The 18516-nt window shown below is 48.4% G+C and overlaps 1 protein-coding gene across 1 annotated transcript in view; it reads left to right on the forward strand.

Annotated features, from left to right (window-relative positions):
* The window catches only part of chst15 (carbohydrate (N-acetylgalactosamine 4-sulfate 6-O) sulfotransferase 15), a 106943-nt gene that overhangs the window by 38184 nt on the left and 50243 nt on the right, over positions 1-18516 (forward strand). Inside the window, exon 2 of the mRNA XM_072479269.1 lies at positions 11127-11854. Within this exon, the coding sequence (XP_072335370.1) occupies positions 11354-11854 (501 nt within the window). The 5' untranslated portion in view covers positions 11127-11353. The remainder of the gene's footprint in view (positions 1-11126; positions 11855-18516) is intronic.

The following is an 18516-nucleotide window of genomic DNA, read 5'->3' on the forward strand; positions in this document are numbered from 1 at the left end:
CACTCCAACTCAGCTGCTTTTCTCTCCACCGTTCTCCTCACTCATGCTAGTTTGACATGACTGAACCAGCTTATTAATCAGGTTGGTTCACATTCCTAACTTCCTCTTCTTACTCTGCGGGGCACGGGGAGGAGTTTGTTAGTTTGTGGCTGCCCCATTTACCTCACAATATACTCGATATTTCAAAAGCACTTCATTGGCTGTGAGCCACTTTGGGATGTGCTGGGGTTGTGAAAGACGTTACCTAAATGTATATACTTTGCATAATGGGAAAACCTATATATTATACGAAGAGGATTTGTATATGGTTACTTTCTGGAAGCAATGGTGGAAGGGCGCTGGCAAACTGTATTGGTGAGATGAGAGATCAGAAGTTGGTGTCAAGCTGGTGATGCTGGCAATGGAAGATGGGACTACCCATCAAAGGAATTCAGCAAGCTGAGGGGGCCTGCCACTGGTCGACAGGGATGCTTCCGAAAGGCAAAGCTTTCCTTTATTTCTCACTTTCTAACACCACTGTTGCCATTAGAGACCGCCATGCAATATAAAGGATATAATTGTGCTAGTCCCTCATCAGCACTGTTATACTGTAATTATAGCCCAATAAAAGTAACTCAGGAAGCTGAGTCTTGGGATTATGCAATTGTGAAAGAATGTGGTTTTTGAATTTGTTAATTGGAGAGAAAATCAGGCATTCTTCCCATTTTAATGAATGAGAAAGTTTATTTCCTACCTTATGCAGTTCTTATGGAAAATTACATACCAGAGACTGTGGCTTGTTCAGGGATACTCAGACTCTCTTGGTCACTGTTTTCACTAAAAATACCACAAAATGACATTTGACCTGATTTTCACAGAGAAGAGTAAATTATAGAAGCAGAGAAAATAGGAGCAGGAGTAGCCCATTCGGCTCTTTGAGCCTGCTCCGCCATTCAACTTGATCATAACTGATCCTCTATCTCAATGCCACACTCTTGCACTTTTGCCACACCCCTTGACACCTTTTAGAGTCTAGAAATCTATCTATGTTCTTCAATATATATTCAGCCTCCAAAGACTTCAGTGACTGAGAGTTCCATAGATTTGACACCCTCTGAGGGGGTGAAACATTGCGATAAATGCACGTTGCAGCTAGGAGCGCCGGCGAGGAGCAATTCATGTCGTGCAGATGGGCCAGCAAGCAGCCCACGTGCAGCCCACCCGAGACTTGGCCCCGCAGATGTCTGTTTCACTGGGGTCAGGATTTGTGTGCAGAGCCTGACCAGCCAAGAAGATGGCTACTAAAAGACCTGCCCAAAGGTACTGAATGCTGACACTGACTGAGCGCTGGATGATGTTGAGGAGAGGACGGATATCATCTTCTCCAGGCTGCGATCCTGAATGAGGCGTGGGAGGAGGTGGCACTGGCTGTGAGTGCTGGCAGCCTCATCAAGAGGACCGACATGCAATGCCATAAGAAGATAAACGACGTCCTTCAAGTTGTTCAGGTGAATAACCACCTCTGTGCCTCAGGCAACACTCCCGTCCCTCACTCCTCACATCTTCCCTCAATCCCCTCGAGGTCATACTGTGGAACTGTCCGACATGTCTGACTCTAACTCCGAGGTGCAGGGGAATGGCTTGTCTGAAGTCAATCAACACCTTGGAAACAAATTCTTCATTTGCTGTTTGTCTTAAATGTGGTATTAATTATAGAGCATATTTTCTACTTCATTGACTATTAAATAGAGATCGTAACAGCGATGATGTAAATGGAAGTTTTTCTTTCTTATTTGAGAGTTAGCAAAGGTGATGAACACTGCCATTTTTTAAAAAAGGACTTCTTCCTTTCTAGATTTTTGTTGTTGTTGTTGGGATGTTTAGTGTTCTTTTGGTATGCTCTTTGGTATTCTGTTTAGTCCTGTGACTTGATCCAACTGCCCAGCATTAAAATATATAGAATACAAGAGCATGATGCACTTCTGAGGCTGTATAACACTCTGGTCAGACCCCATTTGGAGTATTGTGAGCAGTTTTGGGCCCCTCTCTAAGGAAGGATGTGCTGGCCTTGGAAAAGGTCCAGAGGAGGTTCACAAGGATGATCCCTGGAATGAACAGCTTGTCATATGAGGAGCGTTTGAGGACTCTGGCTCTGTACTCATTGGAGTTCAGAAGGATGAGGGGGGGACTCTTATTGAAACTTACAGGATACTGAGAGGTCTGGATAGAGTGGACGTGGAGAGGATGTTTCCACTTGTAGGAAAAACTAGAACCCGAGGGCACAGCCTCAGACTGAAGGGACAATCCTTTAAAATGTCTTCAGCCAGAGGGTAGTGAATCTGTGGAACTCTTTGTTGCAGAGGCTGTGGAGGCAAAATCACTGAGTGTCTTTAAGAGAGGTAGATAGGTTCTTGATTAATAAGGGGATCAGGGGTTATGGGGAGAAGACAGGAGAATGGGGTTGAGATGAGATTGGATGAGCATTGAAATCTTGGAGGGTTGTAGGGCAGGAGGAGATTATGGAGGGATTTGAAAACAAGGATGAGGATTTTAAAATCACACACCTGCCCATGTCTGTGTCTGACTGATTTAAAGAGTCTTCGCTGCTTGCTTGTCAATGGGCTGGTAAGTGGTCTGGGTATAATATAGGAGGAAGCTATAATCGCATAACATTGCACAGAATCTTTACAGTGCAGGAGGCCATTCAGCCCATCGGGTCTACACTGGCTTGCTGATGAAGCACTCTATAGAACCCCACTCCACTGCCTCACCCCCGTGACCTTGCACATTCTTTCTTTCCAGGCAGCAATAAAATGCCATTTTGAATAGCTCGATCAAACTTCTATCCACCGCCCTCTCAGGACGTTCGCTCCAGACTCTTTGGACCGACCTACCGGCTGAACGGGGCGCAAAGCTGCTGGGAGAGGCCTCTTCCAGAATCTACCTGGCTGGCACGCCTCGCGAGATCTAATGGGATTTTGCGAGATGTTGTGATCTGGACCCCGCCATTGTGGGCGGGATCAGTATTTGGTAAATCTGCATATTAGTGAGTTGCTAATCTCACTCTCATCTCACTTTTACCCGAGGCGTTGGGGTCTAACCCCTTCACCTCCAAGACCTTAGGTGAGCGCTGTTCAGTACTGGTCCCCACAAAACCCGATCTCTGGCGCAGGCACAATGCCATCCCGGAACCTTGAAACTGCCAGCGGGGCACTGCCAGCCTGGCACCCTCGCTGTGCCACCTGGTTGTCAGGGAGGCTGGCAGTGCCAAGGTGCCTGGCTGGCATTGTGCCGGAACTGGGGATCGGGCCTGGGGGTACCTTGCCTTGTGAGAAAGGGCGTAGGTGGGGGGGCCCTTATAGGTGAGTTGCCGCTTTGGTGGGGGTACAGGGGTCACATCGTGGGGGGGGGGGATATTGGGGCGCCATTTATAAATGGCACCTCGATTGCCTCCTGCACTCAGGAGTGTGGGCCGGCATGGCGTTCTCTGCTGAAACCTCGGATTGCAACAGAGTCCCGTTGGATAGCGTGTTCTTTCTCGGCACTGCAAGCGACGGGAAACATCCGACTAAACACACTCGACACCGGACTCTGTTGCAATTCGGTTAGATCGCCCTTTATTTCACATTGTCTAGCCTATCATGTTTAAAAATCTTGGAATATTGTACATGCCCCTCTGATTTTCCACCTTGAATTATTGAGCCTGACCCATCGATCTGTAGAGAAATAAATTATATTGAATAATAGGGTGACTGTGCTGAAAGTAGGTAGTTCAATTACTCCTTTTTTGCAATGTAACACGGCATCTTCGTGAAAGGATTAGTGCAGCCAAAATACTGAGACATATACTTAGTTCATGTTAATGGCTTAAAGTCTGTCTCACTTCAGGAGCATGATTAAAAAAACGGTTGCTGAGTCAGATGTTTCAATTTAGTGGCAATGTTCTGTCCTTAAAAAAAATGTGTTTGAAATTTATAAAACATTAAGCTAATTTAAAAGTTGTGAACTCTTATGAAGCAGGACAAGCATGGTGCTGTTTTTCAATAGAGAAGCAAAGCTTTGGAAAGCATTCAATGGCTTGGTTGAAGTACAACAGGTTGTAGTTGTATGAATGCTGCTCCTTTCTTCAAAGTGTGTATATGTGAATTGTACATGCGGCAGCTCTTGAGACATAGAAATAAAATGTTCCACAGCAGTTGATGTAACTCATCTAAACAGCAAAACAAGGGATTGGATTCTCTGCTGCGGGGTTCCCTATGTGGCAGAGAATTGGGTGCAGATCCGTTTCCGATACTCTGCCCACCCCTCGCCCCTCTTCTCCCCCCCCCCCCCCCCCCCGCCGCCGGTGGGCCAGATCGGGGTTCGCGCCCGAGTGTAGAATGCAAATGGGTTCTCATGGCCCATTTGCTTCCACTTAGTGGGCTGGGCACCAATATCTCTGAGCCCACATGAATCTCCGGTCCTCTGGGCCGGGAATCACTGGACGGGGGTCACTACTGGTGTTTACCAGAGTGGCCCTGATGTGGTGGACCCTGCTGTGGGCAAGGGGGTAACCCCTTTAGGGAGTGTCCCACAAAGTCCACCCGAGGGCCTCCCCCTCCAAACAATTTCAGACCTGCCCACCGCACTCCCACGTGGCGCCCCCCCCCCCCCGAGACCCCCTAAATAAATGGACTCTCCCCCCCCCAGAGACCCCCAAATGAAGGGACCCCTCCCCCAGAGACCCCCTAAATAAAGGGACCCCTCCCCCAGAGACCCCTTAAATAAAGGGACCCCTACCCCCAGAGACCCCTAAATAAAGAGCCCACTTCCCGTCCCCAGAGAGCCCATAACTATAGGACTCCGTCCCTGTCCCCACGAGATCCCCTAACTCAAGGAACGCCCCTTGAGGGGGGGAGGGGCGAAAGGGGGGGGGGGCGAGGGGTGGGCAGTGCATCGGAAACGGATCGGCGCCCCATTCTCTGCCACAAATTCAGCAGAGAATCCAAGCCCTTGTTTTGCTGTTTAGATGAGTTACATCAACTGCTGTGGAACATTTTATTTCCTTACAGAAAAGAGATTACTGTCTGGAAGTTAGAGAGCAGTCCAGACAGGGGCAAGTGAAAGAAGCTACTGTTATAACAAAGACACCGATGTGGCCAAAACAGGACTCTAGGGCGTCATTCTCCGCCGGTGGGAGTCTGCGTTCTGCCGGCGCCCGGGGGTTTCCCGACGGCGTGGGGCTGCCCCACAATGGGAAACCCCATTGACCGGCCGGCGTTACGGAGACTCCCGCCGGCCGGTCAGCGCAGAAATGTGGCGGGGCGGGTAGGAGAATTTCGCCCCCTGATTTTTGCACGTTAAATCACGCCTAAAGTCATTTCCTTGGAGAATCCCTGTGGTGGAAACCAGACGCATGACCACATCAGGGTGCTCTGAGGACATTGAAGCCCCCGGATGGTGTGGGGCATGACAGGGCAGTACCATGGCACCCTGCAGTCCCAATTGGTGCCAGGGGACAGTGCTAGGTTGGCACTGCCAAGGGTTGGGGGCCTGAAAGGGGGTGTGGCATGAAAGGGGGCATTTGATGACCCCATATCAGAGCTTTGCTCAACTGGGAGGGGGCCCGCTGGTATGACGATTGGGGGGGGGGGGGGGGGGGAGAGATTGAAGCGAGTGAGAAGTGGGCGGGGACTGATGTGAAACCGATTGGGGGGGGGCCTCGATTCCAGCGATCCTTGAGGGGTGTGGGGCGGGGGGGGTTGATGCTTGCGAGAATGGTGGTGGTGGTGCCTTGACTGACACCTTGAGATCAGTGCATCCTTTAAAAATGTCACCCCGCTTTCTGTGTCGCCGAGCTTGCCAATGTGTTTAGGCCCTGCCCCTCAGTGCCGGTACAAAACCCAACCCCCCTCCAAAACAATTTGTTTGCTGCCTTTAATTTGTTGCCATTTGCCACACATTATTTTCAGTTGTTGCGAGTGCAGTTAGAAGGATTACTCCGACCAGTTACTGATCTACTTTCCCTTTTCTTCGGATGGGATGAGAAAATATTCTAGGCCATTGAAACAATGGTTTTGGTTTAATAATCACAATTCTTGCCATGTTTCATTCCAGTAAGTGTTATGTGATCAGCTAACAAAGCTACAGTTTGTAGACATGTGTAGATAATGACGTAATGGGTTATTTTTGTTAAATAAAACTAGCAGATCTCATGTGGTCATGTCCATGGCTATTTTGGTGGCCTGGGTCGGAATTTCCAGCCGTTTGCTGGCGGTGGGATTCTCTACTCCTGCCGGCAGTGCACACCTGCCCATGGGTTTCTGGGTGGCATGGGCTGGCTTCAAAGGGAATTCCCATTGACAATGGTGGGAGCAGAAAATCCCATCGGCAGCAAACAGCCCACCACCTCTCATCGCCGATAAACACGTGGCTGGAAGACCAAAGAATCCCACCCGTGATATTTCACTCAAGTCGCTTGTAGGTAACTAAGTAACTAAAGACCAGTTAGAGAGCGACCTCTTCCATGTCCTCTGTCGTGCTCACTCAGTACCTCTCTCACAAGGTTACGTAGACATCTACCTCTTGTCAGAAAATCAGAGGATAGCCCACCGGGTTTACACGCCGTATTTTAAATGCTTTATCAAAACAAATGAAAGTGGTGGATTGAACGACATCATGCGGGCAGGGCTCATAACACCTGCAACTTCGGTTTCTAAACTTTTTAAAGGATGTACATAAATAAAAATTGAAACCAGTACCCCTCCCCCTCCCCAACCCAAGTAACACCCCCCCCCCCCACCCCCCTCCACCATGGAACCCCCTCCCCCCCCATGCAACAACCCCCTCACACCCACGTAATGTCCCCTTAGCAGTGCTGGCGGTCAATGCCCACGAATGACTCTCTTTCCTTCGAGGGGCTGTATTTACCTGTGCGCCTCTGGCGGGGTCTGCTCACCAGGTGCACATCGTGGGGGACCGTCTTGATTCACACCAACGTAAATGGACAATTTAACATTGGAGGGGGGCCGGATGTAAAGGCCTTAAAATGATACTTAAATTACTGTAAATGGGAATCCTGACACATCATTTGCTGGGAGCTGGGGGTGGGGGGGGGGGGTGGGGAATGCACATTCGGTCGGGGATTCCCACCAATGTAAAACCCATTTTGAGACCCCCCACATGATTGGCCTCCTCCTTTCCCTCCCCCTCCCCTCTGAAAATGGGAGCGGAAAATCCCCACCTTGTCCCTCATTTCAAATGGAAAATACCCATTGTCAACTGAAATTTTATCGTGTCCCCTGAGAACGGCAGTGGAGCACAAAAAGGCAGAACTTTTGGAATACCCAAGGAATTTTATATAGCTGAATGACAGGATGGGATTTTCACAGAGCAGGAGAAGTGGGTTGAGGGAAAGGAAAATTCAGAAAATATCATTGGGTTGGGAAGCTGACATGGCCCCACCCCATTCCAGCTTTCCCAGGTGTGTTGAGAGTGTAATGGGGAATCCCCGCAGCTGCAGCAGGAAGTGCTGGAGGAGTTGTGAGCAGTTTTGTGCACGGATCTACTCTTTCAAAACAGCACTGTATCTGCAATCAGCAGGTTGGAGAAGCAAGTGTGCAGTGAGAGTGATTTCTTCAGTAAAACTGACAGGCTGGGAAGGCTTTAATTAGTTGTACTGGAGAGTCCCATTCCTGGTCAGGTGAGAGGCTGCTGTGTAAAGCGCTCCTCTCAGTGAACGCTTTCACTACTTGGCACTTCACTTATCCACCCACCTTCAGCTGTACTGTCTGGCTGCCAGCCCTCACTACGGCATGGGAGCAACTTGTACAGCTCTGCCACCTTTGAGAGTTATAGTGCCATAGTCATGGAGTTTAGCAGCACAGAAAGAGACCCATCGGCCCTCTTTTGAGAGTCAATGGTATAGGTTCACCACTGCCAGCTGCTCCACCAATAGCAGCAGCTGCCTTCTCCTCAGCTGCAGCCTGTGCTACAGGATAGAGGGAGTGGACATTGAGATTCATCTGGGAGGAGGCAAAAGGACCTGTTATCCTATTATGTCTGAGTACCAGTGCTTCAGGAGGCTCCGGCTGCCATGAGAGTTCATTGTTAACATCTGCATCCTCACGGAACACAACCCTCCCCAGGTGGCTAGGTGGGCACGCATTTTCAGTCACTGAAAAAGTGTCCCATGGTGGAGGTCCAAAATTCCCCCCACTCTTTGTTCTGCCTCCACCCAAGTTGTGTGCTCAACTCCCTAGTAATGAGAGAAAGCAGATGGGTTTTACTGCTGTAGTGGCTTTCATGCAGAGGAGGAAAGAACTGTGGAGGGTCAGTTTGAGGCATGGGTGCAAGAGGATGGTAGGCTGAAGGCAAGGGTGAGATGGGGGGGTGAGGTGACTGCAGGGAGAGGAATGAGTGGTGCTGCAAGATAGCTTGAACTGAGGCTTATTGTGCAAACAAACACGAGGTAAGGGAGAGTGTGACACCTGAAGGTGTTAGCCACTCATCTGCCTTGTCCTCCTGAGGTTCTGGGTCCTTGATTGGAGGGAACATACTCTGGCTGCTGACTTTCTCGGCCATTTCCAACCAGGCCTGCTTGGTTGGCAAGGCTGTCCTCTTCCTCCCGCTTCGGTGAGCTTACCTCACTGCTGGACCTCTGGGTAGGAGCTAGAGAACCAGGAGGCAGCCTTCCCAGTCCTGGGAGTGCTGTAGCCCGGAAAGTCTCAAGTGCTGGAATTTTCTGAAACTTGCCATGGGCCCTCGAAAGAGAAATCCTTCCTCTGACAAAATGATTGCACCATTCTGCCCACCCTCTCTAGTTAATCAGGGGGTGAGATATCCCATCGATCCAGGATTTCCAGGATTGATTTGCCTCACAGAGCCGAGAAGACTGACAATGAGTTGGAAGGTAGTTTCCTGATTGCTTTGCTTTTGGCAAAGAGCAACGGGAAAACCTGCTATTTGGAAGGCCGGGTTGACGACCTGAAAATAGTCCCGTTGCTGCGCCAGAGACGAAGGCAGTAAAATCTGACCACACTGTTTGCACTTCCTTCATTGACTTTTAGTGTAAACAAAGCCAAGGTTCTGATCTCCACCCTAAATAGCAACTAACTTCTGAATGAACTCCAGTCAGCGTCTGCTTAACTACAGTTTGACAATTAGATACCCGCCTATATGTAAACATCACAACATTGTGCTTTGCATGCTGTAATGTTCCTATCCTTATAAAACAACACAACCGCTGACTTACTGAGAACAGAGAGACAGGAGATCACCTCCTGTGATATTATGTAAATTTTATATGTGATTATACCTCCTGTCTCATATTTTAAAATCAAAAGCAAAATATTGGGGTGAACTCTCTGTCGGTGGGGTTCTCTGTTCTGGCGGCACGCACCCCCGCCTGCGGGTTTTCCAGGAGCATGGGGTGGCGACAATGGGAAATCCCATTGGCTGGTGGCAGGAAGGGAGAATCCCCACTGACAGTGGCAGCACACCACTGAGGAACACACGGCCGGGGAGGTGGGGAATTCACCCCATTGCAAACGCCGGAATTCTAAACTAAAAACAGAAAATGCTAGAAATACTCAACATGTGGCATCAAGGAGAAAGAAGAGAATGAATGGCGCAATTTAATGAAATTGTCAAGGCCTATCCACTGGGCAAAAACATGTGACAACCCTACCACTGCCATTTGCGGCAAGCCCGATAGGATTATGTCCCATTCATTTATTTACCTGCTCACCGTCAGTCTTCTCGGCTCCTGTGAGGCAAATCCATCCTGGAAATCATGGTACGATGGGATATCTCAACCTCTGGAGGCCAGCACCTTTAAAGACCAGCAGTGCTGTTTGGACTTTTGGGGCACAGCTACTGTACAGAGAGGCCTGTATCAGAGCTCGACAATGGAGCCCAAGGATACAGGAGAGTGGGGTGCTCACCCGGCTGGACAACCTCGTTGATGTGAAGTCACATCGGTGACGTTTACAACAGGTTTGGCCAAATGAGACAGAAACAGAAAATACTGGACAATATCAGCAGTTCTGACAGCAACTGTGGAGAGAGAAGGGAGCCAGCGTTTCGAGTCTGGATGACTCTTTGTCAAAGCTGGAGAGAACTGGAAATAGGGTCAGATTTATACTGTTGTGGGAGCGAGGTGGAGCAGTGGGACTGGGTAGCAGGCCAGCGATAGGTGGAGATTGACAATGATGTTATGGACAGAAAAACAAAAGGAATGTAAATAGTGGTGTTCATGGCTAAGAATGGTGGCAGGCCAATGGTGAAGGAAAAACAGACTGAGGGAAGAAATGAAAATAAATTGATACAAATAAAAATGGGGTGAAAGTGGAAGAGAAGTTTACAGTCTGAATTTGTTGAACTCAATGTTAAATCCGAAAGGCTGTGACGTACCTAATTGGAAGTTGAGGTGCTGCTCCTCCAGTTAGCATTGGCCAAATGAAGGGATCCCTCCAGGAGCACAGAAGTAATTATAGCCCCGGGCAGGGGGAGGAGGAAAGAAGGCTATGCCCAGGCGGTGTCCTGTCACTGCCCCTGGCCATGGTACCTGACAGTGCACACTTCTGCTTGGGAGGGCCCTACGAGGCTGGTGAGGGGCGAGGCGGTCTCCTATGATCTCAATGGCTGTCCCACAACAATTTAACACTGGGAGCAGCATCAATTGCTTTGAGGCGAGACTTACTCCCCTGTCTGTGAAGGATGTCCTGTCTAGAAAGATACCAGCCAATTGAGCTACCAGCCAATCGAGCTGTTGTACATGGTGCAAATTTAAGAGTTCAAGAGAATCTTGAAACTCTTGGTAGGTAGAGGTATTCAATCACCATTCTCACCGATGGTGAGTTTGGATGGCCAGCAGCACCAACCAGGAACACGCCCACTGTTGGCACTGCAGCCAGTCCCATCATGCTGAGGAGTCCAGGTAAAATCCAGGGTCAGCAGATCTCAGCAAGGGGTTGAAAGGGGAACTGGGTTAAGGGGCGCAATAACCTTTGGGGATGTGCCTCCGGTGGGCCCAGGAAAGTTTCACCAGCCCTCCCACCCTTATCTGACATTGTGTACTTAACATGGTTATCGGTATTTTCCAATAAGTAACGCAAACGTTGAGTGTACCTTTATATTCATTGCATGTTTTTCCTCTCTTCCTGCAGATGGATTTTAAAGGTAGACTGATTACCTCCACTAACTGACATTGGACAAGTGTCTTCACGACTTAAGAACAAGATTGCGTCAAACCACTCATCAACAGAGATTGACTATTTTCAATGCTAGGGTGACAAAGGAACTCAGTCCAGTACATCAGTTGAAGATGTAGTTATTCAATGCACAATTACTGTGTACTTTTGCTTCACCACTGCAAGATACATGACCCTGTAACATGCGTCCAGGGACTGATCATACAGAAAATAAATTTGCCTCATTTACTTGCAACAGAGGCTATCCAAAACTGCCTCGACTATTTTATGAAGCTGAGAACCAGCCAGTGAAATTACTTGCAACACTGGAGGTCAAAGCAGAGCGCAGGTTTGGGTGGAGTGGGTATATTTTTGCATGGAAAGCCAAACATGGCACCCTGTTTTTGGGAGTAATAATACTCTGCGTAGTTATGGCATCTTATATTTTAACTAGAGACCAACAGAAATTTCTACTGACTCCATCCCCGTTCCAGTACAGTGCAACCAGCAATAATGAAGAATCTCCAGAATTGGACTCTGCAGAAATTGAGAGCGACACTGACAGGCTTTCCTTGCCATTTAATTGGTTGGAAAGAATCAGTTATGCAAGCCCAGAAATCATCGCTGAAACTAGTGATTCCAAACTTCAGCTCAAGCCTAGAAGACTGCCAGAGAGGGAGGATCTTATAAAGCAAGAGGCACATGTGAGTATAAATACATTTTTCTACAATATATTTGTTGCACTGACTGCCATGACATCTTCAGAAAACAATACTTAAGTATTTTTGTAACTTTCAGATGCGTTATTAAGTTATAAGTATAAAGTGCACAACAATTTTCCACTTAATGTATTTATTAGTGATTAAATTATTGGTATCACTCTTTCAGGATCTAGCCCTCAGTGCTGTAGTCGAGACTAATATGGTACATGCCAACTTTACAAGTTGCTGCGTGCAACTAATAGGTTAGAATCATTTTAATGGAACACAGTTGATACTCAGGATCTCAAAAAAACACATTTCACTGGTATGCCAACCAATCACTATTAAATGTTGAAGTATATTTACCTTGTGTCAAATCTAATATTGGTGGTGTCATGATATGTAGATCAGCATATCATGGTGCAATCAAACACACACTGATGGACATGCAGTAGGACCAACCAACACACACACAACTTTGCAGCCAATCACCAGTGAGAGCACACGCACTATAAAAACAGGGGACACTACAGTTCCCGCTCATTCCAGCAGCAGCCAGCTCAGAGCACCGAGCTCAGAGCCTGCCACTCAGACATTCACCGTGTGCTGAGTGCCTCACCCAGATAGTAATAGGACAGGGTCCACAGATTAGCTGGTAATGCACGTCCCCAAGTTGGCAGTGTGCTGTTATAGTTAAGTAGTAAATAAAATTGAGTTACACCATCTCCAGCTGCGTTGGATCGTTTGTACACCAGAACACCCAACATGACATGATACCAGAAGTGGACGCAAGCCAGCGCCTGTGAGACCTACCTGCAAATTGTCAGCAATCGGCCGTCCTGCACCATGGAGGACATCAACCTGCCGCCGCTGCTCCGAATCGCTGGCAATCTCGGGGTCAATTGGAAACTGTTCAAGCAGCACTTCCAACTCTTCCTCGAGGCCACAGACAGGGAGAATGCATCGGACGCCAGGAAGATTGCCCTTCTTCTCCCAGGGCGGGGCAACACGCCATCCACATCTTTAACTCCCTTACATTTACGAACGGCGAGGTCAAAACCAAATACAAGACGGTGCTCCTGAAGTTCGACGAACACTTCAGCGTTGAAGTAAACGAGAGCTTCGAGAGGTTCCTGTTCCAGCAGCGTCTGCAAGGTAAGGACGAACCTTTCCAGTCTTACTTAACACACCTCTGCATCCGCACGCAGTCCTGCGGCTATGGGACCACCTCTGACTCCATGATACGTGACCAGATAGTTTTCAGAGTCATGTCGGACACCCTGCACCAGCAGCTCCTTCGGGTCAAGCAACTCACCCTGGCGACTGCCGTCGAGACCTGTGTTCTGCATGAGAACGCCACCAGCCGGTACTCACACACCAGGCGGCCGAAACTGCGCAGCACGGGCCCCACGATGCGGACCCGGTCCAGATGATCGAGTACCTCCCGGACCGCAGCCTGGAGGAGGCCGGCCATTTTGCGCGCTTTCTGAGGACCCCCGCGCTTGTATGCGCCAAAAGAGGGGACGCTGACGCAGAGGAATGCGGTGCGCGCACTACGCAAGACCGCACCACGCATGCGCGGTGGCGCAACGAAAGCACTGACGTCACGACGTGCGGCAACTGTGGCTCCGCCCATTTAAAGCGGCAATGTCCTGCCAAAGCGCATTTTGGCAGGTTGGGCCACTACTCTGCCTGCTGTCGAGCAGCTCACCCTGCCAACTCGTACCCGTTTAACCAGCCTCGCAGAAACGTTTGGGCAATTCAACCCACGTTCACCGAGTCCGATCCCGACGTCACACAGACCAATGACACTGAGGACAGGGAGCCCATCTGCGTTGCTGTCATCAACAAGAACAAGCTGTCCCCGAGTCAAATGCACCAGCCGCTGTCAGTGCACAGCATTGATCCAGACGACGAGTGGTGTGCCACCCTGACGGTCAACCCGAATTCGACGCCCACTTGAGAGACTTGATTTATAAACCTTTTCATATTGGACTCACGGACTTGTTCTGACATACTGTTTCAGACTTTTTGCCATGCTGTTTAAGATTTTGTTATTGTTTGTTAATGACATTGGTTTCGTTCTTGGTGTAACATAGTTAATTTCTGCACCTGGCACCTTACTGTGTATATAATATAGCCACATGTACATATTGTTGTAAATATTGCACACACATGATTAGATGCACTCACCATACTTTTTTATTTATTATCATGTAGGCACATATTCTTTGCGAAAAGGGGGGATGTCATGATATGTAGATCAGCATATCATGGTGCAATCAAACACACACTGATGGACATGCAGTAGGACCAACCAACACACACACACCATTGCAGCCAATCACCAGTGAGAGCACACGCACTATAAAAACAGGGGGCACTACAGTTCCCGCTCATTCCAGCAGCAGCCAGCTCAGAGCACCGAGCTCAGAGCCTGCCACTGAGACATTCACCATGTGCTGAGTGCCTCACCCAGATAGTAATAGGACAGGGTCCACAGATTAGCTGGCAATGCACGTTCCCAAGTTAGCAGTGTGCTGTTATAGTTAAGTAGTAAATAAAATTGAGTTACACCATCTCCAGCTGTGTTTGATCATTTGTACATCAGAACACCCAACACAACAGGTAGTGATTTCGTTTTTAAAGTTATTCATTAGTACTGAGGAGGATGATTCATTTAGTTAAGGATGATTATTGGAAGTATTGAATTTTGAGTATTAATGCAGTTCTTCCTTGGCTATCCTGATGGTTCAGAGTTGCACAGTATGGCATGAAGGCAGATAGGAAGATTCCAAATTCAATATCTGATGTATGCTGCACTGGTTAATCTTAGTATTAAAAGGATAAGAAAGGTGTGCAAAGCCTTTCTCACTTTACACAGTCACATATATATGAATGAAATGAGGAAATCCCATTGGCCTATAATCCTGCTTCTTTCATGAATTCAGTTCTACCTTCCATTTTATGGTCCCAAGACCATGTATTTAATCATGACACTGTCAAATGATACATCAAAGCATCATAATTTACTTGCCCAGTGATGAACAAAGTTTCAGAACTGCCATCAGTCTTAACGTCTGCGCTCTTCAATCTTGGCTATTGTTTGGTAAAACACGTCGGCCCAACAGCACAGAATAATATTTAATGGAGTATTTGTTTATCTGTGTCCATACTTATTGCTGTAACCTTCCGTGATGATTGTGCAATGGATTCAAAAACCATTCTTTTGGTTTACGTGTGCTGTATCTTGAGATTTGTAAAATTAAATATGCTTTAAACTGAAAAGGTGAAAAGTGCATCTTAGCTTTCACATCAATCCATTGAGAATATGTCAAAATATAAAGCTTTTAGTGATTGCCAAAAGGCAGCACAACTCGCCAGGTTCCATAGATGGATTCATATACTTCATAAGGGTCTAAAAAGGAATTGTGAAGTAATAGTACGTTTTTAAAGATAGAGGGTGAGATCTACCGGCCACGTTGAGCCCGAAAAACAGCGCAGCACGGCGGCCGATTCCAGGAGATGCTTTACCGGGATCTACCCGCCTTGTGAGACCTTTTTTTTAAAAAATTATTTTATTACAAACATGTATCAAAACAGGTTACAGCGAATAAACACCCCATACTTCCCAACATCAACTATACAGTCTGTACAGATTTTTTGTGCAAAGTCCCTAACCTGCAGATACCTGAACTTACTCCCCCTCGGCAGCTCTACCCTCTCCCTTAGCTCCTCCATACTGGCGAACCCTCCCTCCAAATACAGACCCCTCACCTTGACCAGCTTCCTTCCACCTCCGGTATACACTATCCATCCCCCCCAGGCCAAACCCATGATTCTCACACAGCAGCGTTAGCAGCGACTTCCCTTCCACCCTAAAATGTCTCCTCAGCTGATTCCATATCTTCACCATGGACTGCACCACTGGGCTCCCTGAATACCTACTCAGAGCCATTGGCAATGCTGCCGGCACAGTAGCCCTCAAACTAGACCCCTTACAAGATTCCTCCTCCATCCTAACCCACTCTACCTCTTCTCCTTCCCACCACCGCCGCACCTTGTCCACATTTTCCGCCCAATAATAATGAAGCAAGTTCGGAAACGTCAAATCCCCCTGCTGCTTTTGCCTCTCTAGCACGGTCTTCCCCACCCTCGGCACCTTCCCCACCCATACAAAGTCAGAGATGATTGTGTCTACCTTCTGAAAAAAAGCCTTCGGTATAAAGATCGGAAGAGCTTTCCATATTCTCCAAAGGATCCGAAACATACAGCAAGAGCGATACCCGGTGCTCCCTCTGTCTCCTCATAGTCCCCCACCACTCTGCTGACCCCCTGAGAGCCATCACCAATGGCTCTATAGCCAGCGCAAACAGCAGCGGTGACAGCGGGCACCCCTGCCTCGTACCCCTGTGTAAATCAAAACTTTGTGAGCTCATATCATTCGTCCTCACCCTCGCCCTTGGTGCCACATACAGCAACCGTACCCATGCCACAAATCTCGGCCCAAACCCAAACCTTCCCAAAACTTCGAACAATTACCGCCACTCCACCCGATCAGATGCCTTCTCCGCGTCCATGGACACCACCACCTCCTGTACCAGCAGCCGTCACAATGGCCCTCAAACTAGATCTCCATCCTAACCCACTCTACCCTTTCTCCTTCCCACCACCGCCGCACCTTGCTCCCGGCGGATTCATCACCACATTCAACAGCCGTCTTATATTACTCGCAAGCTGCCTGCCCTTCACGAAGCCTGTTTGATCTTCTGCCCCTGGAGACACACTCCTCCAACCTCCTGCCAACAACTTAGCCAATACTTTCACATCCGTGTTCAATAATGATATGGGCCTATATGACCCTCATTCCACCGGGTCCTTCCCCTTTTTTGGGATTACTGCCTGCGTCATCGTCTCCGGCATCGTCTACCTTCAGTGCTTCATTAAACGCCCCCAACAGATGTGGTGCCAGGTCTGCCGCAAATTCCTTCTAAAATTCCGCCGGTTACCCATCTGGCCCATGAACCTTCCCCCACTTCATACCCCTGATACTATCCAGCACCTCCCTCAACCCCCGGGGCTCCTCCAACGCCTGCCTCTTTGCTTCCTGCACCTGGGGAAATTCCAGCTTGTCTAGAAACCGAGACCGAATGCAATCTCATGAGACCTCGCAACGTGATTCCCGCCCACGCTTTCTGGCAAATCTGCAATTGAGTGGGATCACTCGTCTCACTCTAACATGCATTCTCGAGATCTACCCAAGGCATTGTATCGAACCCCCCTTGCCTTGGAGACCTCAGGTGAGTGCCATTTACTGCTGGTTGCTACAAACTGGGACCAGACAGAACAGCACTTGGGGTCTCCCAGGGGATTTGTGAGCCCCAGGTGCTGGTCCTCTGGGCAGGGTGACATCCTGGCACTGCTGGTGCCAATGTAGTACCATTGCACTGCCAGCCTGGCATTGCTAAGATGTCCGGGTGGCACTACCAGCTGGCAGGGGCATTGTCAGGGTACCAGGCTGGTGGTGCCAAGCTGACATTTTTCATGCAACAAGGATCAGGTCCAGTGGAGTGTGGGGGAGGGGGGGGGAGGTGCGAGGATCCTGTTATAGATGAGTTGGGGCTTGGGTGGGGTGTGAGGGTCGCGTTGGGGTGCCAAGAGAGCAGGACGCCATTTTGTCATTCCATCTCTCCCTCTCTCCCTGCACTGAGGAGTTCTGGCGAGTGGAGCTCCTCAGTGCAGAAAACAGGACCAAGTGCGGTCTCGACCATGCCACCCCCGCTGAGGCCCCCGATCTACCGGGATGGCCGTTTGTTTGAGAGTGTGGTGTTTCTTGGCGCTCTGAGTACCTGGACATACCTGGCTAATTACACGCTACGAGACTCTTCCCATTCGGGTAGACCGCGCCCAAAACTAGTGACCTAGCACATCTTTCAATAATGTCTCAAAACACTTTACATTGAATGAATTATTTGGGGTAATTACTGCTGTTAGGTTGGTATTTACACACAGCAAGGTCCCATAAATGTCATTGAGACAAATGAGCAGTTAATCTGTGGAGTTTTTGGATGTGTAGTATTGCTTGTTGGAGGAACTTTGGCCAGGACACCTGAGTACATTTGTTGCTCTTCAACTAGTTACTCTTAATGTTAAACAAATCAAAACAAACAACTTGGGTTATTCCAACTTTTGGTGAAATTTTGGGATTGCTGGTAAGACTGCTGCCCCTGATTGAGCCACATTATGACATAAATTGGCCCTTAGCCAGCACCAACTAGTTGGTCGCGTTAATTGTTGCCAACAATGGAAATAAGAATCAAGAGATGTAAATACGTTACTGATTTGCTATCACCCATTTTTTATTGTGACCTAAAACTAACTCAAAGTTTTTACAGCTACATAACCTTTAGTCTGCAGAGAGTAGAATTTTGAGTTCTGATTGAGTTCAGCCGGTTCAACAGTTCTGACTGTTTTAGCCATTGAGGTTGAAAATTAGCGCTATTATCTGGTTGTGCTGGGTCACTGGGCATAACAGGTGCCAACAGCTCATTCACATTACTAAAATGAGATCCAAGACCCAATTTTGGGTGAATCTTATGTTTGGCTATGTGCTGAGTGTGCGTCATTTTTTATGTGACAGAAGACAGATAGATCGTGGCCAATTT

This window comes from Scyliorhinus torazame, chromosome 16, assembly GCF_047496885.1.
Source record: "Scyliorhinus torazame isolate Kashiwa2021f chromosome 16, sScyTor2.1, whole genome shotgun sequence".
NCBI lineage: Eukaryota > Metazoa > Chordata > Chondrichthyes > Carcharhiniformes > Scyliorhinidae > Scyliorhinus > Scyliorhinus torazame.